Source organism: Eptatretus burgeri, chromosome 12, assembly GCF_056783735.1.
Source record: "Eptatretus burgeri isolate ZD-2024b chromosome 12, Ebu_testis_v1, whole genome shotgun sequence".
Classification (NCBI taxonomy): domain Eukaryota; kingdom Metazoa; phylum Chordata; class Myxini; order Myxiniformes; family Myxinidae; genus Eptatretus; species Eptatretus burgeri.
Genome location: NC_140972.1, coordinates 88,157,750 through 88,183,288, shown reverse-complemented (window position 1 = coordinate 88,183,288; position 25,539 = coordinate 88,157,750). Strand labels below are relative to the sequence as shown.

Here is a 25,539-nt window from a genome sequence, read left to right as displayed (position 1 = left end):
TGATGATACATTGATTTATTTCAAGGTTCTTTTGGCATGAAGATGTTCACCTATGCTGTAACAATGATTTCTGTGTGGTGCAGGCTGTAATGTGGAAAATGCATGCAACTATCTGGGCCTCTGTGCAGAGCGGGTAGCTGTGAACAAAGCCGTGTCGGAAGGATATCACAACTTCAAAGCAATTGCTGTGTGCAGGTAATGCATTCAGAAATGAGCATAACACACAGCGAGTTTCGCCCTCAGGTCACAATTTTAAACCAATCTTCATGAAACTTCATCACATGGCAGAATTTGTCATAAGGAAGAAGCCTATTGTTTTTGAGGTCAAAAGGTCAATATTGGCCAAAGGTCAACAACTTTGTGATTTCTAAAATCCTCAATTTCCATCCAAGATTTTCATATTGATGAATATGCCGACCCGTTGTTTCGAGTTCAATTTCAATGATTGAATGTACACTCATATTGATGGTGTAGCGATGGGATCCCCTCGAAGCCTCATCTTGGCAAACATCTTTGTAGGTTACTGTGAAAAACGTGCCTTTGCAGATCCACATCTTGGAGTTCAACCCCCTTCCATCTATTATTGGTACGTGTATGACACCTTTGCTGTCTTTGAGTAAACCTCAGCATGTAAAGTCTTCTTGGCATACCTGAACTCTCTCTATCCATCCCTAGAGTTCACCTTAGAGATAGCATGCTCTGGCGTATTTCCCTTCTTCGACGTCTTTGTTGAGAAATCAGCCGACGCTTGTAAAACCACAGTCTACCTTACTTAAATCTACTTTTACTGGACGGTCTACTCGATAGGACTCTTACAGGTCCTCTCGATACAAGATTGGATTGATTGGTATCTTGGAGAATAGAGCAAGAAATATCTGCTCCACAGATAAACTCCATGTTGAAATTGAGACCATCAAGACTATGCTTCTTGATAATGGGTATCGTGGACAGGTCATCAATACATATATATATATATATATATATATATATATATATATATATATATATATATATATATATATATATATATATATATATATTCCTGAACCCACCAACGAAGCTTATAATCGAACCTGGTAAATGTCCTGTATACCTACGTCTACCTTGGAAAGGCAAAGTGTCTCAATGGTTTGAAAACCAGATCGAACAGACAGTGTCCCATTCTTACTATGCTGTTCAACCACAAGTGATTTTCACTACCCGCAAGTTCCTTCCGTCAGTCCAAAAATATGTTCTGCCTGCCTCTCATATCAGTAAGATTATTTACGAATTTTAGTGCCAGTGTGATACTTGGTATGTGGGCCAAATATCTTTTGAAATTGAAGGATCGCATTAAACAACCCGTCCCTTTGGGGATCAGACAGGGTCAGTCAACCGAACAGAGGAAACCAACTTGTGCTTCTAAGAATGTACAAAGTATGACAACTATTCCCTGTGCCTCTGCAATTGGTCACCATTTACTGAATAATCCTCAGTGTGCAGAGCAATATCATATCGGCTGGTTTAAAATCCCAAGTAGAGGATGCAGTTTAGCTCACCTTTGTGTAATGGAGGCCACATTCATCAGGTCAACCAATCCCATTCTTTGTAAACAGAAATAATTTGTCCAAACTTTATATTTATTCTGACTATGATGGCTTGACCATGTGACAACTCGACCACAGTCAACATTGAGTCATCATGATAACCACCACCCCAACTCGCTCTCAGCAAATTAGCATTGTGTTTCTGCCGGTACTTTGGTGATTCATCTCCACCGAATCATTATTCATGATGGTTCTCTTCCGCTTACTCATTATATTCATGGTGCTATATGGGTCCACCAAACAGGTGATCCCATCCTTTCTTTCCATCAACCAATCAACATTGAGCACATTACATTGTAACTTTAAAAACAAGAGTTTGGTGCTTTTTCTTCATGTGCTTGCAGATTTTTCCTGAGGAGTGTGAGTCGAAAAGCTTTGATAATGTCTTTTATTGAAATGCATAGCTCTCAATGGTGAAGAATCACTTTAAAAATGAAGCAATATCTCAAAAAGTTGTGGCACCGGATTTGGATCTTCAACAAAATCGAATCAATTTGCCGTGGTCACATATCCATCCTGCCCACCAAGTTTTATCCGAATCCGTCCACAACTTTTTGAGATATTGTGATATATATATATAAGTTTAGCCCTGTCTCTCAATGCTGAAGAATCACTTTAAAAATGATCGGATTCGGATCTTCACCAAAATTGAATCAATTCGTCGTTGTCACACATCCAACGCGTCCACCAAGTTTCATCCAAATCCGTCTGCAACTTCTTGAGATATCATGCTATATATCAGTTTTGGCCCGATCTCTCAACAGTGAAGAATCATTTCAGTTTGTCCGTGTCAAACACTGAACCAGTACACAAAATTTCATCCAGATCCGTCAACAACCTTTTGAGATATCCTGTACACAAACAAACAAACAAACAGACAGAAAGGGGTGAAAAGATAACCTCCTCCACCTTCAGTGGTGGAGGAAATGATGAAAAACATCATGGGTCAGGATTAGGTGTCCAATAAAAGCGAGACGTCTTGGTACCCGGTCATCACTGCCAGCAGTTATAAAGTGGCAGTTCTAATTATGTCTCTTATTAATTACGTAACACACCAGAACACAAACACCACACAACACACTGTACTCAACAAGTCCTGGTGAGGGTCTGCAATCTCTGATTGCTCTTTTTCTTGTTCTTCCTGTTTCATTGTCTGTTATGAAAAATTGTTTGTTATATTGGCTGCTCGCTCCACTCTAGAGCACCCTTTTCTGGACATTTCCATCTGTCTGTCTGTCCGTGAAACTTTGGTCAAGCCGAGAGGCTAAACCACTCAACCGATTCCAATGAAATTTGGTAGGTAGGACCAATATTTCTAGGAATCATGTGCTTTCGAATATGGGACCCCGGGCCCTAGCAACGGCGTAGCAACGGCCCTTTAAAGTGGTCAAAAAATCGAAAAAAATCCCCCCAAAAATCGAAAAATCGAAGCTTAGAGCTCTGTGCGCAATCTATCGAGCTCCTTTCATGCCAATTTGTAGCCCTAACAAAAAATATTTGTAGGAGGAGATAGGTTTTGGGCGAGTACATGTCGAACATTTCAGAAACGGTCAATTGCGAATATCTCGAAGAGAAAGAGTCTGATTTTGATGAAACTTCGGTGAAATGCTCCATCAAGAGCGAGCAGACATGTCGCCTACCGGCTTGTTCACCCTAAAATCGATGAAGTTGGAATGAATTTGAATTCATTGATAACATGATGCTCGTTTTTTTTTTTTTGCAGTGAAATGGTGGACACGTACATTACACCGTGTGGTGGCTGTCGTCAGGTCCTTCTCGAGGTTGGGTTCACAACCGCTCCGTCACAAGTCTCACTATTAAGTCGCTACATTCACTAACAGTCATCTACATCAGATGACTCTGCTGTGGTGTCATATGATCTTCATGAATCACCTCTTCATTCTCGTCACAACCCTCCACGTTATCAGATGGGACGTAGTCCATAGAGAGAGGGGATGGGGAAGCTGCTCTCGGGAGGAGGGGGGAAAGCAGCTGCTTTAGGAGGAGCAGGAGGAAGGGGAGTTATTAATTGTTGTGGCTCAGTCACATTATCAGTTTCCGGATCAGTAGATGAAGGTGAGGGGTCATCTATGACGATGTCCTCCAACACTGAGAATCGATTTTCTGCAACGACGGATAAAACTGCGGCAGGAGTAGGTTTTCAGTTTTCGGTTTTCAGTTTTCGGTTGTGGTTTGTTTTTTTTACATGTTGATCATTTTCATTTGTTATTTGTAGATTTTTTTTTTCCCTTTTGCTCAGACTAACTGAAACTCATCCGGTTTAATTGGTGGGGGGGGGGATGAGTTTCGAGAGATTAGGGGGGAGAGGGGAGGGAATGGGCCTAATCGTAGGGGAAGGATTTTCATTAGTTGTTTTAGGGATAGGAAAGATCAGTTATAGTGGGAGGAAAGTTGTGGTTTAATGTTGTGGTCTGTGGGATAAGGTCTATCATTGACGAGGGATGGTTACAAAAAGTTCCTGCAGTGGAGGGAACATCACTTGATTCCAAGTGGTGGGTGGGATTCAAGGAGGGAATGTTTGGATCGGTGGTGGGGTGGGTGGGGATCAATGGCGGGAATGTTTGGATCGGTGGAGAGGAGGTAGTGGGGTCGGTTATCCCTGGCACGGAGGGAAGGTGGGAGGGGGGGCTGTACTTGGAAAGTGTTCTCTTTCCGAGGACAGTCATGCTTAACATGTCCAAATTGTCTGCAAGCAAAACATTTTAAAACATTGGTGGACACCTAAACAGTGTATTTATTTGGCTGGTGCGTTAATTTTATTATAGGATTCAAATCCATCCAGGAATCTTTCAGGATCATGAGCACGTGCTACCGGAATGAATCCACATGTTTCAGATTGTTATTCCTTGATCCAAAGGGAATCGTGGAAATACGAGACATGACGGTGCCATACCGGAACAGTTCTTTAACTAATATATCGTTAGAAACAAAAGGGGGACAATTTGATATCACAACTTTGATTGTCAAGTGGGGAAGCCACAATGAATAAATCAGGATCGACAATCAAACCTTGTTCGACAATTTGGGGGACACGATACGCTTATTCGTCTACGACACGGCAACAACCTTGTCGATCCTGACAACACGACCGGCTGCGTGAACGACGTCTTCAACACTAACGTCACTTTCCGGAGGCACACAGAAGAACCTATTCTTACGGGTCAGGCTCTCAAAGGCAGTAAATTGAGAAGGAGCAGCTGCCATACTGAAAAAGCCACAATTACTACCCCTCTCCAACTCAGGGAGAGGAAATATACAACGTAGTCTTCCCTTCCCGAGCTTCGGGAATAGGAAGTAAACAAAACGCTCTGAATTTCCCTAACTTCAGGAAAGAGGGAGCAACAAAAATAACTTCAGGAAAGATAATCAAAAGGAAAATATAAATAAAAAGGGTTTGAGGTGAGAAGCAAAAACCGACAGGGCACCGCGCAAAAAACCGACGAACCCTTACCGGTATCGCTAAATGTGCTCTCTGGCTCTCCCTCTTGTAAACATACATGGGAAACACGGGGAAAAGTTTACAAACAGAAACAAGGGAGCGAACTGGGGATGGGAAAACAAGTGGCAACACAGAGCACTTACAGGCCACCACAAGCAGACACAATGACAGTACAACCAGTGCACCAATGGCTAGCAGGAGGTAAGAGAGAGAGAGAGAGAGAGAGAGAGAGAGAGAGAGAGAGAGAGAGAGAGAGAGAGAGAGAGAGAGAGAGGAGGGGAGGGGGAGGGGGAGAGGGAGAGGGAGAGGGAGACGGAGACGGAGATGGAGATGGAGACGGAGACGGAGACGGAGACGGAGACGGAGACGGAGACGGAGCCGGAGACGGAGACGGAGACGGAGACATGTCGAGATGGAGAACTGTCAGGGTGTCTTTTCACCTGCTGTGTCAGGCACATGAACACCCTCACTGGTGCCACAAGGCTGGACTATACCACAACTAATGCCTACAGCTGGATGGTCAACTTTCGCCAAAAGGTCAACATAGGCCGAATTTCTAAAATTGACAATTTTCATCCAATTGACTTGAAATTCGAAGAGGAGTTGCATATTTGTTCATTGAATTCAACCACCAATTATTTTTGAGGTCAACTTTGGCCAAAAGTCAACAACTTGGATAAGATTTCGAAAATCCTCAATTTGCATCCTCTTGACTTGAAATTTGAAGAGTTGTATATCAAGTCATTTAATTCAACCACCAATTCTTTTTGAGGTCAAACTTGTTTTATGGATTTCGCAAGTATCGTACTATGCACGACATCTTCCTTGTAACCTGTAAAAATCGAAGATTTTTCAAGTATATTGGTTGGTGTTGTGCATTATGATGACGAAAATTGAAAATTTTCATCATATGTCAGTCTGTCTCGTTTGTATGTTTGTCTGTGAGTGCGATAACTCAAGAACACCTTCAGATATCTTCATCAAACTTTACCGGAGGATTCTGAAGGATTAACATGAGGCTGTCAATGTTTTTTGACTACATATGTCAAGGTGACAATGACGTCATTTGCATGATTTGCGTCATGCTTGTCAGGCTACAGCCTTTTTGTTTGTCTGTCTTTTTGTTTGTGAGCAGGATATCTCAAAAAGTTAAGGACGGTTTCGGACGAAACTTGGTGGAGAGATTGGGTGTATGACAGATTTTGGTGAACCGATTAGATTTTGAAGATCTGGATCTGGATCTGCACCTGGACTTGGATATAAGAATTTATAGTGATTCTTCACAATTGAGAGATACTGTCAAAAACGATATGTAGCACGATATCTAAAAAAATGTTATGGGCAGATTTCGACAAAACTTGACGCATGAGTTGGGTATGTGACAGCAACAAGCTGATTAGATTTCCGTTAAGGTCTGGATGCAGATCCGGCCTATCGGTGTAATACAAAACGTCAACTATTCAGCCTGGCAGAGGTATGCACTCTACCGAGTGCCATTCCATTTTGAACTGTGACCATGCCAATTGGCTTTCACCAACCATGGAACTGCAGCAAAGGACTCCTGTGATTCCATGAGCCTGACTCAATCTATGAACTTTCTAACCCGGATTTCTGCCATTATCCCACCTTCCCGCCAATAGTACTGTACACTGAATCCCGAGGTAAGGCACTTTTCTTGAAACAACTTGCTTTCTCTTCCTGGAAGGCAAATCTAACAAAAGGCAACCTCAGACAACTCTACAAGGACTACACAAGTGTGTCTGGAATACGCTCCTTCATCACTTCCTTCGTTTCCAATGGCACCACAGGTGACTGTTCATGAGAAGGCCGAATGCCTAAATTCTGTGCTTGCTCCAAAATCCTTTGTACCCAACCCTTTGCTTCAGGGACCCACCCTTCCCATTCACACCCAACTGCTTCTGTTCCCGGTGTCATTTTCACCTGAGAAAGTGAAGACATTTCTGGCAACCCTCGACTGACTGTGCAACTGGCCAACACGGCATCAGCCCCCATGTGCTAAAAAAACCTGCTCTGCTGGTCTTGCACATTCGTTTTTGCTCTGATCACCCTATCATTTTCCTCAATCATCTTCCATCTGCTTGGAAGTAAGCCAACATCACAGCCTGGAAATAAATATGGTGAAAAAATTGATCTGCTTAATTACTGATGTATTGGCTTACTTCCAATCAGCAAGGTCTTGGAATCTATCATTGCAGTTGACTTGAAATCCTCCCTTTTCTCCAACGGCATGATCTCAAACCATCAGTTTGAATTTAGACCTGTTTGCTCTACTCTGAACATGCTGCTTCTGCTCACCCAATAATGGTGGTGACCCAGCCCAGGTCACACATAAGATCAGAGCCATCTCTATAGACATATCATGAGGTATTTGATAGTCTGGTGCCATGCCTTGCTCTCCAATTTTCTGCCTATGGCATCGAAGGCCAACTCCACACATGACTTACCGACTTACTCTGGTCTCCTAGGCAATGCCTGGCTCTCAAAGGGATCCTCTCATCTCGTCTCCCTGTCAAAGCAGGAGTACCACAAAGCCTAGCTAATAATGACCTCTCCAACTCTTTGGAGAATCCCCTTTATCTATTTGTTGATGACTCCATCCTCTGCCATGACATCCCTCCTCCTTCAGACAGGCAGGCAGCAGGCCCTCCTCTCTCTTCAGATCTTGACAAAAGTACAAGCTGGTCAAACACTTGGAAAATGTCTTTCAATACAAACAAATCTCACACTCTCACTATGTCTCTGAAAGGACCATCTCGCACCCCCCCCCGCTCCATCTAATTTCTTAACAATCCTCTTGAGGAACTTCAGTCATTCAAACTTCTGGGTCTCACTGTCAACCACAATCTTTGTGAGGCCAACCATGCACTGACTGGGCATCCTTCGTCATACAAATTCCTTCCTTGGCACCCTTGAACTCCCATTAAACTACAAGGCCTTCATCTGCAGCTTGGTGGCATACCGCTCTCCCCAATCCCACACCTGGCTCAGCTCAATGCCATGGAAACCAAAGCCTTCAAGATAATTGGAATCTCACACAATGAAGTTAAGTTGATGGGCGTATCACTTTCCCATCACAGCAAGGTCAGTGGTCTGTTTTTTACCACCCCCTTTTGGGTCTTGCACCTTGTGCTCTTCCCGTGTCCCCCCCCCCACCCCCTTCCCCTCCCAGGTTTCTGCAGGCTGCAGACATATCAACTCACTTCTGATGCAACTTCCTCAATCCAGGATCAATGCTCACCTCCACTCATTCGTTCCTCTTTTTTTATTCCCACCTGTGGAACCAACTTTCACATTCTCTTCTATCTCATTCTTCCTTCCAGGTCTTTAAGAAAACTGTTAACCACCATCTCAGATCAACCCAAATCCAACACCATGATCCCTTCTACCCTCGTCAACACCCCCTCGCCCCACCCAAGCTCTTCTCCTTCTAAATTTCCAGTTTTACCCTCCTGAGAGTTTCCTTTCCCCATGCATGCTTTCCTGCCTCTATTCCTTGCTACACCCATTGTTTGTCCATCTCCCTCTATCTTGTCCTTCAACTCTGCTGTTGGTGGACAACAGCAGAGTCTCTCTCCACTGTTCCTGTTCCTTTTGTCATTTTACATCTTGATTCATTCAGTGTACTAGTAGCCTCTTCCATGAGCCTCGATGATGTATTCAAAAAAAAATAAACTCGTGTTTTGAATGCAATGTTAAATTTGGATAGAGATGACTGTTGAATAAAAGTAACAGATCTTTATGACATTGGAAAATGTAACCGATAATATAATTGTTACCCCGCACATGCCAAGTGAAAAGCAGGGCTTTGCAATATTGGTTCATGTCCATCTGTCCATCTATGTGTCTACAAACATCAGTTTATGTTCGAGGAGCAACTTATTTAAATTGAATGTTATATTTTAAACATGAATAAAAAGACAATTTTCTCGTTTTACAGTACTTTGTCTCTAAATCTCGTCCCGATTGTACATGCGCAGAGAGGAGTGAGATAATTTTTACTTTGTCTGCCTGGCTGGCAGGTAAACAAAATTGAAAATCATTCCAAACAGGAGACTTACTGTTTTAAGGATGTTATAAAGGACACAAACAACGGCCATGAAGAACTAACGTAACTTGTTAGATTGGGTGATGTAATCGTCAACGGTGATAAACTTCCGAAATTTATTTATTTATACGACTTTTCAATCTTTATTTTATTTCTATTTAATTATATACTCAAACACTGTGGAACAAAAATTGCCTTTTTATCACTTCCAAGAACCTCCAGTTTTGCAGTACTGTACTTGGATATGTTAAATAAGGTGATGCATTGGACTGCTGCAATAGTGATAAACTTCTGGATTTAAAACAAAACTAACTTTAAAATCATTATTATTATTTAAATTGAAGAATGGATTTGAACACTGGGCCGGGTAACTTGTTCTGTGAAATCTCTAGTTAACCTCGCCAAAGGAGAGGGTATTGAATTTGCGTCCATTTGTTTGTTTGTCTGTTTGTTTGGTACATGTTCTCTTTTTTCAACAGAGTACCTCTATAAAGTATGTACAATTAAAAGGTGAGTACGTCTATTAAGAATGTACAATTAGAGTGTAGGCTTAGTGGCTGGCTTAGGATCTTAGGGTCCTGAGTTTGAGCCCCGTTAGATGCTGTATTAACACCAGGTGGGGTTGACTCAGCTTATCATCCTTCCACGGTCGGCAAAATGAGTACCAGTGTACTGGTTGAGGGGAACAGCATCAGCGGCATAGTCGTGCCCCAACAAAATGATAGCTACGCAGCAGCCAAGCTGCCATACGCAAGAGCAGAATTTAGAATGTGAGTACGTCTCTAAAGTATGTACAATTAGAACGTGAGTACGTCCATAAATATGTACGATAAAACATACCAAACTAGAAGGGCACTTGGTAGAGCGCATACCTCTGCCACGTAATGCCTGATCCACGAGAACATGTCGGGCCCAATACATTTTTGAAATATCATGCTATATAGTACTATATTGTTTTTAGTCATATCTCTCAATGGTGAAGAATTACTTTGAAAATTAAATAATTCTCGTATCCAGATCCGGATTTGGATCTTCACCAAAATCTAATCAGTTTTTCCATGTCATACACCAAACCTGTCCACAAAATTTATCCGGATCCATCCACAACTTTTTGAGATATCCTGTACATAAACAGACAGACAGAAAGCATCACCTCCTTCACCTTCAGTGGTGGAGGTAAAAAGTCTAGACAAGGGTATGCAATCTTTAATTGCTCGTTATATTACTATTGTGGTGCAAACCGATTCGTACCATTAACTTTGTTGCACTCTGCACTTCTTGTCTCCCGGCAGTTTGGCCAGACATGGATAGTCCTGATGTCCAAGCCGGATCTGAGCTATGAGAAGCGGACCGTTGTGGATCTGATTCCCTTGCCCTTTGTGTCCCGAGCCATGTCTAAATACGTACAGAAAGATAATTCAGAATAAACTGTTTCATTCGAATATTTTAGGACTTTATACCACAACTGTAGTTTAGCATTACTCCATGTTTGCCAAATCACATGAAACATTGTCCAATCGTCACACCTGTCTTAACCAAACAGCTAAATGTCCTGATTGATTAATTACAGCAGTCTAAACGTAACAACAATATACCAAGTGAAATGTTTGATGTTAAAGTTTGATTTCCAATCATAAAGCAAGTTTCATTCAAAATTGTCTTGTGAATCATTTACTGAAATAAAACCCAAAATAAGTTGAGGATTTAAAACAATATAAAGGTTGGATTCTGGTTTAGGTACTGGCTCAAAGGTCTACCCTTGAGAAAGTTACCATCGAGAGAAGAGAGAGTAATAAAAGAGCAAGGGTGGGTATGGGAGAATATATGAGATGATGAATGATGTGCCATGGGTAGCCTTCTTGAAAGATTTAAGGGGGGGTGGGGGATATAAGACCAAAACATGAGTATACAGATGAAGCTGGTCTGTAAAAATCAAGGCCAGGTTGTTCTCGCATATGAAAATTTGTAGATTGCCATGAAGAGGGCAGCAGTGAGCAGTATATGCTGTACCAGCCTGTAATGAGTTATTTATTTAATGGGTATCTATCAGACTCCGTCAGCTACTCTTCCATTTACTAATACAGTTGCCAGGTACACACGGGCACGATAGGTGTGCATGGGATGCGTCATGCTTCTCGATTGCTCTCATGGTCACTCGATTAAAATGATGTCAGGTGTTTAACAAGGTCATCCCTTATCACTCATGTAGTTTAATACAGGCTATAAGGTGTTTTATAAGTGAAGCTAATAATAATACAGCATATGTTCCCTGATAACAGAAATAGAAGAAATTAGAAGGGCACTCTTTGAAGTCCTCCCACATTATTACGTCATTCCACAAACTTGTACCAAGTTTTATTTAAATCCCTGAACTCAGATTCAAGATATTAAATAATTTTGGCTGCCGTACTATGCGTCCGATCAGGATGAAATTTAAAATGTACTGGATGACCCGTGAACCCATTGAGTTCCTGTTGTGATATGACAGCGGTTGATGAAAAAAAAATCATTTTAAGAAAGAAAAAGATAGCTCCAGCGAACTGTACCGCTGAGGTTGTTTACATTGATCAAATTCTCCCGAAGAGTACTTGACTGAATCGGGAATAGATTATTTTTTTTCGTTGCTCGATTCGAACGAAACTTGATACTGCACACCGCAGATGAATGGTGAGTAAGGTGGGCCAGAAATTTTTGCGCTGTCCTGTTCCGTTTTGGCTGTATTTCAGGAACATACATACATACATACATACATACATACATACATACAAGATGAGAGTTTTAGTATAATATAGATATTCCCCATGAGTACTCGATCATAATTGTGTTTCACGTCAATTGATTAAGGGGTTCTCAAGAAATAATTTTTGAAAAGATTTTCGTTCAATCCAATGTGGCTGCCAGACCATGTGACTGATTAATTACTCGTTAACACCATGGTGTCCCCAAAGCTTGGGGAACATGTGGGTAAAGTTTCCCCTCAATCTGTCAAGCCATTCTAGAGAAGGGGATTTTTAATGGTTTATTCTTCAAAAACATCACAGCTGCCAAACCATATGACCTATGACATCATAGGTGGCGATCATACCTGTGAAGTTTTGCCTTGATCTGTTCAGCTGTTTCAGAGAAGATTTTTAATGGCTTTTATGTTAAAAAAACAAGATGGGTGCTGAACCATGTGACCGAAGATGTCATCATTCTCCCCCCCCCCACACCCCCCCATACAATTTATCCCAAGATGACCCTGAAAATTTTTCATACTGATCGGATAAAATGTTCGGCGTATGCAATTATGACATCATAAGGAAGCTAACTATGATATCATCAAAAAAAATCACATATCCCATGGGGAGTACTTAACATGTGCCAAGTTTCATTTTTGTCCTTGGAGTGGTTTTGGAGATCAAGTGGTCCAAAGTTTTTATCCTTTTTTCCAACATGGCTCGCAATTATCATTACAACGTAGTCACACCTGTGGTGAAAATGTACTGTCAATCGGATAAGAGGTTGCAGAGAAAAACAGACCAAAATTAGCACTGATGTATGTCTGGACAACCCGAAAACATAATGGCCCCGGCGACTTTGTTCGCAGAGGCATAAAAAACCGCAAACCCAGAAACAGGTCAGCTTCGGGATGGTTAATGGGGGTGAAAAACATCATGGTTGTGGATAGGAGATGAGCAGAGATGGTGGTCCACTGTCTTGAAGCCATGAAGGGAAGAATGAGATACTCCATAAAGCTATGGATGAAGATCTTGTCGGTCGATAGGAGTTCAGGTGTACCAAGAAAAGGCTTTGGACAATAAAGGATCTAGTTCTGCGAACTTGGTGATGTGTAATGGACTTTGCTTTCTTTCAATCTGCTTTTTCTTCTATTTGGCCAGGTGGTCTGACAAGACCTGGTCCGATTCTGCGAATAAAGTCAACAATGCCAATAAATTGCCCGGGTTCTTGGCCTCCAACAATCTTTCCTGAAATCCTTGAAGGGCAATACGTTGCCGTCCGCAGAACAAGACGGGTTTAGCGATGCAGTGAAATAGTTTTCAGTTTTGCTGAATTGATGCTGGTCAGTTGTTTTTTTTTAATCAAGAAGACATACGATAGTTGTTTCTGGTGTCTTTTTTTCTGCTCAATTTGAATGTTGAAGTAATCTGCATAGCTTCCTGATGGAACACCTTTGATTCATGGTCTTGCAATGCTCCAGACAACTCATCCCACCGTGTAAATGGCTTATTAACTCGACCTCTCCCGGTTTGGGTACAGAAGGAAATCAACAACATTACACTCTGATAATTGCAGATGTTTTACTTTAACATCTGGAAACATTGCGGGGCAGGGGTCACACTCAAAAAGGTCTGGTACTGAAAAATCTCACAATGCTCAATTCATAAAGTGCTTTAGCCTTTCATAAGTAACACCACAAGTCCGTTTTACACCAATTCTACGATCGGCAACTACTCTGAATTGAATTGTCCAGATTTGCTAGCAGCTTCGTTACTCGGATCACGACAGACTTCACTTGTATTGAGGAGTCACAACCAGTGCGCGATCACATTCACCACCCTGGCACCAAGGTAGAACACACAACACAGTACTCGAGCTACAATTTCACAAATATCCAGATATTCCTCACGTGGAAAACTTAATACACCTAGTTTAGAGTCATATCTACCAGAAAACAAGACAAGATCAAATAAGCAGAGATGAGCCTGACTTGAAAAGGTTGAGAAGGATGTCTACTGTCTGTGCCATGCAATGCAAATCTTGTGTCGTGTGATCAAAGCCACATGTTGTGCTGAACGATCTTTCCTAACATGAGTAATCTTCACCCTTGATTATATTAATAAACATAGGTGTAATGGCTTTTCTAAATTTATCCAGTGGAATGATTATTCACAGTCACCATATTCTTCTTCTTATTCTTCTTGCATATGGCAGCTTGGTTGCCAGGTAGCTTTCATTTTGTTGGGGTGCAACTATGGTGCTGATGCTGTGCCCCTCAACCAATACATTGGTGCTCATTTCACCGACCTCAGAAGGATGACAGGCTGAGTCAACCCCACCTGGTGTTGATTCAGTGGAAAACAGGGCTTGAACTCAGGACCCGAAAATCCAAGCCAGCCACCCAAACCATTAAGCCAACACCAGGCTTAAGCCATATCAGTTGAATAAATGCTATGATCATCCAGTATACTTCTGCTGGTATGGATGCGATGAAAGTGTGTAAGCGTGAATGGTCTTGTATTCTGCTAAATAATGGAAGGTGTGAAAAGGGATTTCATATTTTAAAAAAATCACGGGCAAAAGGGGGTGCGTTCACATCCCACACACCCCTGGTGACGGACTTGGGGCTGACTTACAAGAAGATGGAAGACAACCGAAGGCAAATTATAGGGTTAAAAGAGTAGAAATAGGATGTGCAAGAGCAGCAGAGCAAGTTTTTAGGACATGTGAGCTGATGCCATGCAGGTATTGGTGCAACCAAGAGGGGAGGCTCAAGGGACTCGTGCCCCCTCCTTGGCTCAAGTATCTACTATAAATGGACGAAGTGTGTGTATGTGTCATGTTTTTGTGGTGGACTTCAGCAACCATAATCCTCGAATAAAGGGACAGCAAAAAACATTTTGTTACAGGAGTACAGGGCTTTCCAAAGTGGAGTGTGACACAGCAAACTGATCGCTATTAGTTACTACGTTGATCAGACCAATTAAAATTTGGTCCAGTGGACCAATGGGCCCACTAGTGGGAGAAAATAGTCTGACTGGATAAGCACTGCTGGTCATGCATCGCAGTCGGCGTATCTCAGTGGAGACTGTGATTGACGCTCTTAGACCCTCACCCAGTTGCCTTGATTTTGTACTTTAATAATTTGTGAACCTAACCTCTTTTACTTACTCATTTAGCAGGTAACATTACCCCCACCCCACTCCCCCTAAGGAAAATCCTGGTTGTGCTCCTGCAGGCAGGCCAGTTGTGGAATCAGTCGAGTGTTTTCCAGAAACTTCTTCACATTCTCATGTGAAAAAGACACAGAGTTGAGAGGCAGTTGGTGCTAGGTAGGGTGGGTACAGAGAGTGATTGTTTGGGACAAAAGATCTAAAGCAAACACAGAATTAAATGAGGCATTCGGCATACTTCTCACGAGCTGATTCGAAGTAAGGGAGCGGATGAAGGGGAAGCGTACTCCAGATTCCAGAGAGAGAGACTAACAAGGCACCACCAGGTTTTTGAGGAAGGAAACAGGTTTGAAAGTTCAGTTTTTGAGGTTGAAGAGAAATCTCATTGATGCCACCTGAGATTATCTGGAGTTATTGTATTATCTTCTACACGAATAAAGGTCAATGTGTGTGTGTGTGTGTGTCTCCTCCATAACTCTAAAACTATAAAACCTAGCAGCCTGAAACTTTGCATGCACTCCAGGAAAACTCCAAGGAAGTCCAAGAGTGAAAATTGGGTGTTTGGGTTATTTAAAACACGCCTTTTGAAGATAATTAACGGCCTTATTTAATTATATCCTTCATCAGGCGATCCTCGGCCACCTCGCTCTCTGGGTCTTAAGGCGTTTCCTAGGTAACCTCGCTGGGATGTGAAGCCGCCATGTTTTTTTGGCCTGCTCAACCATGCCTTGACTTGGAACATGCCACAATGATTTCTTCAAGATAAAGTTGTTTTCCCTTTCCTCACTCATATTATAGAATGCCTGTTCATCATAGCTACAAATCGTTGGGTACATGGCAATGCTTAAAAATACACGGAGACGGCAGCGTTCGTGGCTTTGTTTCATTTCCGCACAGGTGATCACCACGAGTATCTCTTAAACTATGGAGAATTACAACATTTTTAGCTCCAGAATCAAACTTACAAGCAGTTCCAACTCCTAGAAAAGTGTTTGTCTATCTATAATTCCAGCAGTGTGTGTGTGTGTGTGTGTGTGTGTGTGTGTGTGTGTGTGTGTGTGTGTGTGTGTGTGTGTGTGTGTGTGTGTGTGTGTGTGACCGCTGTTTCTCAACAACCACTGGTCAGATCTAATTGAAACTTGCCAGCTATATTGCGGAGGACCTGAGGATGTGCCTTTTCAAGGTTTGATATTAATCGGACAAGTGATTCCCAAGTTATGGCCATTTATTTACCAAACCAATGAAAGGACATGTTGCTGCGTAGGCCGGTGCGCGGCCGGCCGATGATGACGTCACGTCACGTGCCGGTTACGATGGGGATCGGTGCCTCAGTTACCGTGGCGTAGGAGTGGCAATGGTCAATGGCAGCGAATGTCATGTCAAGCAAAGACAGAGAGGTAAACTTGATTTTAATTTGGATTTTAATTAATTCTGTGTGTAGAAGTATCACAGCAGTTGTTACTTCAATGCAAGTGATAATTCGTGGAATGCATGTGAACATTCCGTACGGGCACGCACCACTTCCGGATAGTGATGACTTACTGTATTATAATAATTTCTCGATTTCTTATGCGCATTTATAGATAACACAATGGCCCAAACCAGTCATCGTTTCCGAGAGCGAAGGAACGGCCTGTGTGGTTGTTTCTGGCTCGCGGTTTGAAGGTTTTTTTTTTGCACGTACCGCCACGCACGTACGGCCACATACTAGTTTGTCCAATTCGGACATATTTGACATTTCGGGCGTCTCCAGGAGGTGGATGTTTAATGTTTTTGCTAATCGCATGCCAAACGAGCCGTTTCTTAACAACCGTTTCATTGGAGTGCTTGCTTGAGTGCTTAAGCCACTTAGCAAGCGCTCTCCAAGCTGCTTGGTTGTTGGTTTTTCGGGAGGTGCAATTTTATTTTTACAGGACATCGCTTTGTTTAACCTTTTTGTGCGATCTCCTAATATAATCCATCCCTCACTTCGTCATCGATACATATATAAAAACAATAAGGTCCATCCATCCACGTGTTTGCCGTGATGTGGTTGTGAAGGTAGAGAGAGCAGAGATCGACATTCTGTGTTCTGGGACTTGATATATATATATATATATATATATATATATATATATATATATATATATATATATATATATATATATATATATATATATATATATATATATATATATATATATATATATATATATATATATATATATATATATATATATATTACTGAATTTTGCTAATTTCCCTCTTGAATTCCTCTTTTAAATAACTCAGTTTGAAGGTAAATCTTTGTGTTTGTCGTTTTTATGTATTTTTGTGTGTGTACATGTTCGTGTGTCTGTATGTACATTTAAACTACATTACCATCATGGAACGGGTGTGTGAGTGTGTGTGTATGTGTGTGTGTGTGTGTGTGTGTGTGTGTGTGGGGGTGAGAGTGTGTGTGTGTGTGTGGGTGCGTGTGTGTGTGTGTGTGTGTGTGTGTGTGTGTGTGTGTGTGTGTGTGTGTCGTTGATTGGTATCTACATATGGAGTCCTCCCAGGGTGGGCTCAAAGTATCCACCTTCATTTTGCGAAGGGGTCACGATTCATGGACCAAGCTGTGAAGTTTTCTCTTTTTAAAGTTTTATGTCGAGGACTCTCTTCAGGATCGTTACTGAGCCCAGGAACGGCTTCCTACTGTAGTTTGTTTGAAGTGATATTCCCAGAGATGGTTTTTAATATCTCTGTGAAGTTCTTCGTCATCACTGGAACAACTTTGGCATTCTTCAGCTTCCAGGTTCTTTTCACTTTGTGCTTGAGGTCTTGGTATTTGGTCATTTTCTTGATTTCTGCATCATTAGTCCAAAATCACCGGTATTAACACCTCAATAAGCAATGCCTTCATCTCTTTTTTTTTGTACCCAAGTATGATATCTGGTCGCAATGTTTTGTTTTCAATGTTCACACCCGATGGGATCATTAGGTCGTACATGAGCGGTACGTCATTGTTTTCAGTGATTGCTTTTGGTTCATTTCCTGGAGCTGGAATATCAAATTTTTGGGGGATGCGTCAACAGATTACTTTACAAACTCTGTTGTGTCGTTGTGTGTACAGCTGTTCTGATGAGTTTATTTTTATTTTTAGTGTTCGGTCATTAAGCGTCGCATATCATTCTCTTTGCTAACCCCACCTCCACCCCTCACCTGCTTTTTTTACCCTCCTTCCCCCCACCCTTCTCTTACTCTCTGTCCCCTCCTCGTTTCCCCTCTCCTAATGAAATGCAGCACTCTCCTCCCACACCTCTATCTGTCACTCTCTCTGCCTGTCTGTCTGTCTCTCTCACACATACACACACACACACACACATGCACCCCCCCCTGCAGTGAATAGCAACGTTTGGTGAGGTGTCGCTCTCCCACCTCCCCCCCCCCCTTCTCGCTCTCCCCTCCCCCTTCCTATCTCCCCTTTCCTAGCTCCCCCTTCTTCATCCTCTCTGCCTCCCCCTCCCCCTCCCCCTCTCACCCTACACCTGCCTCCTCTCTCTCTACCTCAGAGTCCCCATCAGCGAAGCGATGGGTTGTATTTGCTAGTGTATAATAATGTTGCACAGGCCTGCTTGCCTATAATTTTGGCAAGCATGGCTGCAAAAGGAACTCGGCGAGGAGTTTTTCCCCTATTTTGCAGCTTGGTAGCCTTGTTGTGTTTGTTCTGCACGTTTTTCTTTTCCCCATCAGTCTTGTTCTTTTTGTCTTGTTTGTCCTGTGTTTTCGTTTGTCTTTCCCTTCCTGCTTTTCCTCGGCCTTCGTCTTGTCTGGCGGGCCTCCCCCACCAGGCAGGAAGGGAGCCTCACCCTCCTCCTCTTTCCTTGTCATGTTGTACCCGCCATCCCCAGGACCCTGGCATGGCGGGCATACACCATGACTGCATCCGGTTTGTGTTTGTGAAGAAAGTAGCTATCCCCACAAGTGAGGTATTTGGTCAGACGGTATTGTTGGGTGTGCTGGGTTCAAGGCTGCTTATTTAATAAAATTTCTGCTTAATCTCCTTGGCCCATTGGTTTGATGTGTCCTTCCAGTCCTCTGGAGGGCTTTCCAAATTCCGGGTGCAGTGGACTGCCTCTCGGTCAGCTGGGTCTCTGGCTAATTGGGCGGTCAAGGCTCTCTCTGACCATGAGAGGTTTGTGACGGTCCGCCTCTGCAGAGAGAGTGTCTGATTATGATGTGAAGTTATGGTTGTCTCAATAGGTCGAAGTAAACCCCACCACGGTTAATCCAAAATGGTTTGGGGATATGAAAAGGGGCTCGGCAGTATTATATTAAGTTCCGGATCAAGGAGGATGGCATGGTCACCCACATCCCCAACAGGATCGTTGTAGGGATGGGCCATGGGGCAGGTGTTTTAGGCGTATCAGTCTAAAATATGTCGCGGGTGCGGTTAACTGGGCCACCTTGTCTCTGGGTGCAAAGAACAGTTTTGCTTGCAGTGTGGCCAGTTTGGACATTTGAGGGAGCCCAGGTGCAGTGCAACCTCTGTTGTGTACCGTGCATACTTTCTACTCCTGCCCGCAGAACTACTCGAGCAAAATGCATGCATCTGCAGGTGGAGGTGGCGGGTGTTTCCCAGGAATGAGTACAGAGGTTGTGCCTACTGTGCCTGCTTTTTCCTTTCCACCCTTCCACAGTAAAGGAGGACCAGGGGATGGCAGCGGTGAAAGGACGGAGGGAAAGGAGGAGAGAAATGAAGACCTGGATGTGGTTACACCAGGTGCTGGACCCACTGAGGTGGGAGGAGATGACTGCACTGAAGATGTGGTTTTCCGGCAGCAGGGTCGGGGGAAATAACCTCCGTTCAAGAGACTCCTCCTCCGGCGATGAAGACTTTGGTGATCCAGGAGAATGGACAACGAAAAAGCACCGGAGGAGTGGCCGGATGAACAAAAGGAAGGCTCTATGCCACGGCGCATGCAGGCCGGACTGACCACACATGGTGGCCCAATGCCCTTTCAAGTGACTTCACATTGGTGTTTCCATTTATTTATTTTTTGTTGTCCACTACCTCTTCATATTACATACATAATGGGAGATGGAGGGTATTTATTGAGGAAACAAAACTTGGGAAATATTTTAGGGGAGTTGGGGGTAGGTAGAAGGAGTGGGGGGGGGGAGGTGGGCAGAGGAGGAGGAGGAGAAGGAGGAGGAGGGGGTGGAAGAGAAGGTAAGATTAAAAAAAATTTACTCATGTAATTTGTAAATCAGATTGCCTCTACAAACAAACATTATTTCCATTAATATGTTTAATATCCTTGATTTTTAGAGTGCACTGTTTGCATCGTTTCCTCTTTGTGGATCTTCGCTGCATTAGAAATGATTAAATTACTATTTGGTACTCTTAATTATCTTATTGTGTTAATTCACTTGTATTACTTGCCATGAAACCAGTTTGAGGTAATGGAGTTAAACAGATTGCTTGAAAACACATGGAATATCAAGGAGTGGACTGATGAGTCACTATCAAGGTTCATTATGCTCAAATACATGACAATGGAAGATTGACACACTTGGCATGAAGTCAGGAAATACTGTCCCAATACTTTTGGTAATACAGTGTACACCTGCCTTGCCTTTATCGGACTCGCAGGATAGCTTTCAGGTATGGACACTCACCTTGTGAGCTGATGAGCACGGCCTCGAATTTCGACCCAACTGTAAACCGTCACCCTGGTGTTTCGCAAGGAGGGCGATCGAAGTCCATAGGAAGACCGTCAAGCCTGAGCATCAGTCGGCCAGCACCGGTCGTCGGTGGACCTTCGAGATCATCCGTTGTCATTTTACGAAATGTCGGTGAGTTATCGCCGGTACCCTGAACAAATGATAAAATTCCTGCCCGATTGCTCGGGGAGGGGGGGGGGCACTGCATCAGCGGCACGGTAGAACAACGAGCAGGCGAAATTTCGAATTTCATCGCAGTCCAACATGCATTCGCTAACAACAGCAACGTTGAGAGCCATTAACACCTGTCAAAGCGGGGTGCTCGTGTACCTGTGATGGAATTGGACCACAAACAGGTACGATAGGTACTCCAGGATGAAGCAGAGAGAATTGAAGCTGGGACGATTTGAACGTACTGTCGTCGAGACAGCTCGCAGGTAGAACGAGTTCGTTATATTGATAAGTTTAAGGGGTTTTTTTTTTGTCTAGTTTTGAAGGTGACAGTGTTTAATATATTGTCAATCTAGTGGAGGTGAATCTAAGAACACATTCCAACTTTTCCTATTTCAACTTGTTTCATTTACTTTACTGCCATCCTCCAACCTTCTCCACCCATTTATACTCTTCGTTATATCCACTTCATCGTCTTCTTCATTTGTGTTAGTGCTTTTGATCCAGAGCCCCCTTCCCTTTCCGTGTGTGCTTGTTAATCCGTCCTTCATACGTGTGTTTGTGTGTGACCCTCGTCCCCCATTGTGTATGCCCACACCTTAATTATTCTTTATTCATCATTCCTTTCTCTCTCTGTCTGTCCACCTCTACCTCCACTCTACCCTTCCCTCTACTTTGCGACGTTTCCTTACCATTTCCAAACAAAAAGGAGAGTTAAACCAAAATATCAGGTTCTTATCATACTCTTGTCTCTCTCTTTGGATGCCATGATACCTTCTTGGTCCAGGTTTTCTCCATCTTCCTTCCTTGTGATTGGCTAATCAGATGGTTATGCTAATGATATGCCAGTATGTAAAGTAAAAATGGGAAACCTTTCCCCTTCCTGACATCATCTTTTCCATATTTTTCTCTCCACTTGTTTTCCAACTCCTGTTGAATCTCTATTTCTCTCTTTGCTTCGTTCGATGCTCACCCGCTCACCCATCAGGAGTTTTGTGTTTCAGCACCCTCACCTTCCTGGTGTGTCCTTCTGATTTAAGTTAGGTGATTTTTTTTTGTTTGTTTGTTTATTTATTTATTTTTGTTTTGCTGATTATCCCATTGAGCTCGAACTTGTGCTGTCTAGGATTGGTGTTGACGTCAGTCCTTGTGAAACTCCATGTCCTTCATTGTGGTCCTGGCGTTCCACGGTAGTTCCCTTTCGCCACCTGTTGTTGCGTTACCTGTTTGTCATGTCGTGCTCTGTTGCGCTAGGAATTCGGTGTGGTGTCAATGGCCAGAGTCGTCCTTTTTTTTTCTTTCTTTCCCTCCTTACTCGACAATTGGTTGTATCAATATGTAATTAGGTTTGCATGTTTTATAACATGGGGTGTGATGTTCTGAATGGCCTTGCTCGTTATCCTTTTTACACTCTCTAAGCGTTTCCTCTCCATTTATGCAAAATGCTAGCTCGACCGTTTACTAATGGAAATCAAAGAAATGAATCTGACCGTTGGTGATGCCTGTATGGTCCACGTAGGGAAGGCAAGCCCTTCATTTGACCATAACTTCATGTGATTTCACGAGTTGTCTCCCTTTTTGGTTCCTCGGCTGAGAAACTTGCCAATTTGAAATGATTTTCATTTCACTTTTAAATTTGCAGGTAGAACAGGTATGTTCACATGGAACAAGTGTCACAGGTGACGGGTATTTATGCAGTGTTTTCTTGTCGAGGTGAACAGTGTCAGGTATACATGAAGACATTTCTAACCAGAGGGTTTCCCATGAAGCACACTTGTTGCTTTGGGCATTGCGTGACTCCCTGCAGAGGCACCCAAAAAGAGAGGTTAGCAGTCAATTAGCACCTGTAGTGATGGCCATAGTCAAACATCGGTGTTGGAGGACCGGAGGCGCATGAGGAATTGGGGAGTCGGGGCTGCTGAAGGATGAAGGGGCCGACGAAGTGAAAAGCGAGAGGGTGCGAATGGGAAATCATGTGCTGGGATTCATGTGCAATTAACTCGGACCGATTGATTATTCGTTTGTCTTGTCCCAGCAAGAAGTTCCGTGCCCCCCATGCAATTCGAGCAGCCAACTTGTACGGCCACCCCCAAACTTCAAACAATGCTCATGTTGGGTTCAGTGCCGATCAAATGCTGCATATTCAAACGATATCAAACGCACAGCACAAAGGGGCACGGAGGATCGTTTGTGGATGTCTTTAAGCTGTCTAGCCTGGGTTCGAATCCCGACGCAGCTGTAAACTGGCATCTTGGTGGTTCGCAGGGCAGGACAATCCGTCGATGATGGACGTTAAACGCGAGAATCCGTCCGTCGATATTGGTCGTTGGTGTAAATTGAAGATACCGGGGTATCTTTCATCATGAAGAGTAGGCGAATTTATCACGGGCATCTTGAAGAAATCTCAATTTTCCTCCACCTTCAGTCGAACGTCAATCCTTGCCAGCAGGTTCGTGAAAGACGGGCCAAGAAACAAGTAGTAGTAGTAGTAGTAGTAGTAATTAGGTACTGCAGATGAACATGTGTGGTCCACATTTTGAGGACAAATTCAATTGTTTTGTGAGATTTTTCTCTCCGCAAGGTTAAAACTTCCCCTCTCGTCATCAAATATTGTGTTTAAATTGCGATACAAACAGGTACATGAAGCTTCGCGAAGTTTCGAGCAAACATCGTCATGATCATATTTATCGATGCACTTTGAAAGCATTTTATGGGATTTTATTTGGGATTCCGCTCCCGACTCTCCATAATGTGCCTCCCACCTCTTGGCTCGCCGTAAGGAGCATTTTTCGAGCAAACTCGAAGTTCGTGGAAAATGAAAGCCTTTTCCAGGCACCCGAAAGCAAATTTGTCATTCTGGCCAAATTCTATTAAAACAACAAGTTTCCCCACCCCACGTGGAGCTCTATTTGTCTGGATCAGAAAGGAGGAGGAGAATGAGGGGAAAAAAACGGACGGGGTTCAAATTGGGTGAGTGATGGGGGAAGGGAGGAGGTGTTCCGTGTTCCTTTGTAACTCAGGGTTCACCGTCTCACCCCCTTCCCCTCCCCCTCTACCATTGCTCCTGCCCCATCAGCAGATGTGTACTGCCCAGCTTCACTTGTAAAATGGTTACAAATGTTACATTGTAAGCACATGATGTGATTGGTTTCAACAAGCGCATGACATGATTGGTCCAAACAACATAAATGTGTATAGCTGGACCTGGACGGACAGGATTTTTTAAAAACCCAGCTTTTTACGTATTATTTTCAAAAGATGTGGCTGCTTTGAGGACATCGAATACACGATGTGACCCATCGATATTATTTGACCATACAACTTCAAGTGAGATTCCCACGATTTAAAAAAAAAAAAAATATATATATATATATATATATATATATATATATATATATATATATATATATATATATATATATATATATATATATATTCCAAACTTCATGAGTTCCATTGATGTATGCACCTGTGGAACGCCACGGTGACAATATCTGGGCTGAGATTTGAACCGAGGCTACAGACAGCTCCTGTATGTGAGAAACATTCACAGCAATGTTACAGCTGTCAACCAATCAACTATATGCTACCCAAGAGGTCTTGCTTACCAATATGGAGGACTTACCAATATGGAGGTGTTTGTCTGCGACCATTCAAAGTCTCCCATGAGACCCTCCATGGTTTAACAGTGCGGTGCTGTTCACCTGCCGATAATAATGAATCTTGGCTTGAAAACTATGGGAAATCAAGATTGGAAAAGTAATCAATAGTCCAATCCAAAAGAGCAAGTTGGATGGAAGCCAGTGAGGCCATAGAAATGAGCGAACAAAGCACCCCCTGGGAGATGTATGGTGTAGAAAGCCGGTGCAACGCCGTATTGTTGCGTAGAAAGAAGGATTCTGCTTACGGTGAGTCGAGCGCACAAAATCGATTCTACGCTGTTGAAATCGAGCTCATTTCATGCTCTGATTTTCCATATATTATGGATTCTAACCTTCAACCACCGAAGGTGGACGGAGGTGATGTTTTCACCTCTGTTTGTCTGTCTGCTCATCTTTTTGTTTGTTCGTCTGTGAGCAGAATATCTCAAAATGTGAAGGACGACTTCAAACGAAACTTGGTGGATGGGTTGGGTGTGTTGTGTGACAAGGACAAATTAATTATATTTTCGTGAAGATCCAGATCCGGATCCGGATACTGTAATTAAAAAAAAAAGTGATTCTTCACTATTGAGAGATGGGGCCAAAATCAATACACAGGGTGTTCCAAAATGACCTGGACAATTTTGGCTGTTAATATGTTTAGTATCACAAATGATACAATGATAGTATTTCTTTTGTGATACAGAAACTCATAAAGTTTCCTTTACTTTCAGGTCTGGTGGTTTAATGTAAAAGAAAATGCTGACTCCACACGAGATAGCTCAGTGTGTCCAATGGTTCATCGAGACGAGATCCGACACACAAGTTCAGTGTAATTTCCGTGCAAGGTAAGGAAGGAATCCGCCATTGTGGACTAGTATCAGAGAGTGGTACAAGTGGTTAAAGGAAGTTGTCAGAAAAAGAAAAGTACAGGTCGACCAAGCGCAAGTGCACTTGATGTTGAACGAGTGCGTAAATCATTTCAACAAAGTCCCAGAAAATCAATCTGACGCGCTTCCAGAGAACGGGAACT

At 42.9% G+C, this 25,539-nt stretch overlaps 2 protein-coding genes across 5 annotated transcripts in view; both read left to right on the top strand.

Annotated features, from left to right (window-relative positions):
• Positions 1–10,767, top strand: part of LOC147016076 (cytidine deaminase-like) — a 32,957-nt gene extending 22,190 nt beyond the window's left edge. For both annotated transcript variants that reach the window (XM_085848763.1, XM_085848764.1), the window contains 3 exons: positions 84–195; positions 3,310–3,367; positions 10,405–10,767. In XM_085848763.1, coding sequence (XP_085704889.1) covers positions 84–195; positions 3,310–3,367; positions 10,405–10,539 — 305 coding nt within the window. In that variant the 3' untranslated portion in view covers positions 10,540–10,767. The remainder of the gene's footprint in view (positions 1–83; positions 196–3,309; positions 3,368–10,404) is intronic.
• Positions 10,768–20,613: 9,846 nt separating this feature from the next.
• CHRD (chordin) overlaps positions 20,614–25,539 on the top strand; it is a 124,421-nt gene continuing 119,495 nt past the window's right edge. For 2 of the 3 annotated variants that reach the window (XM_085848759.1, XM_085848758.1), the window contains exon 1: positions 20,614–20,826. In XM_085848759.1, coding sequence (XP_085704885.1) covers positions 20,661–20,826 — 166 coding nt within the window. In that variant the 5' untranslated portion in view covers positions 20,614–20,660. The remainder of the gene's footprint in view (positions 20,827–25,539) is intronic. The other variant, XM_085848761.1, reaches the window with a different exon arrangement.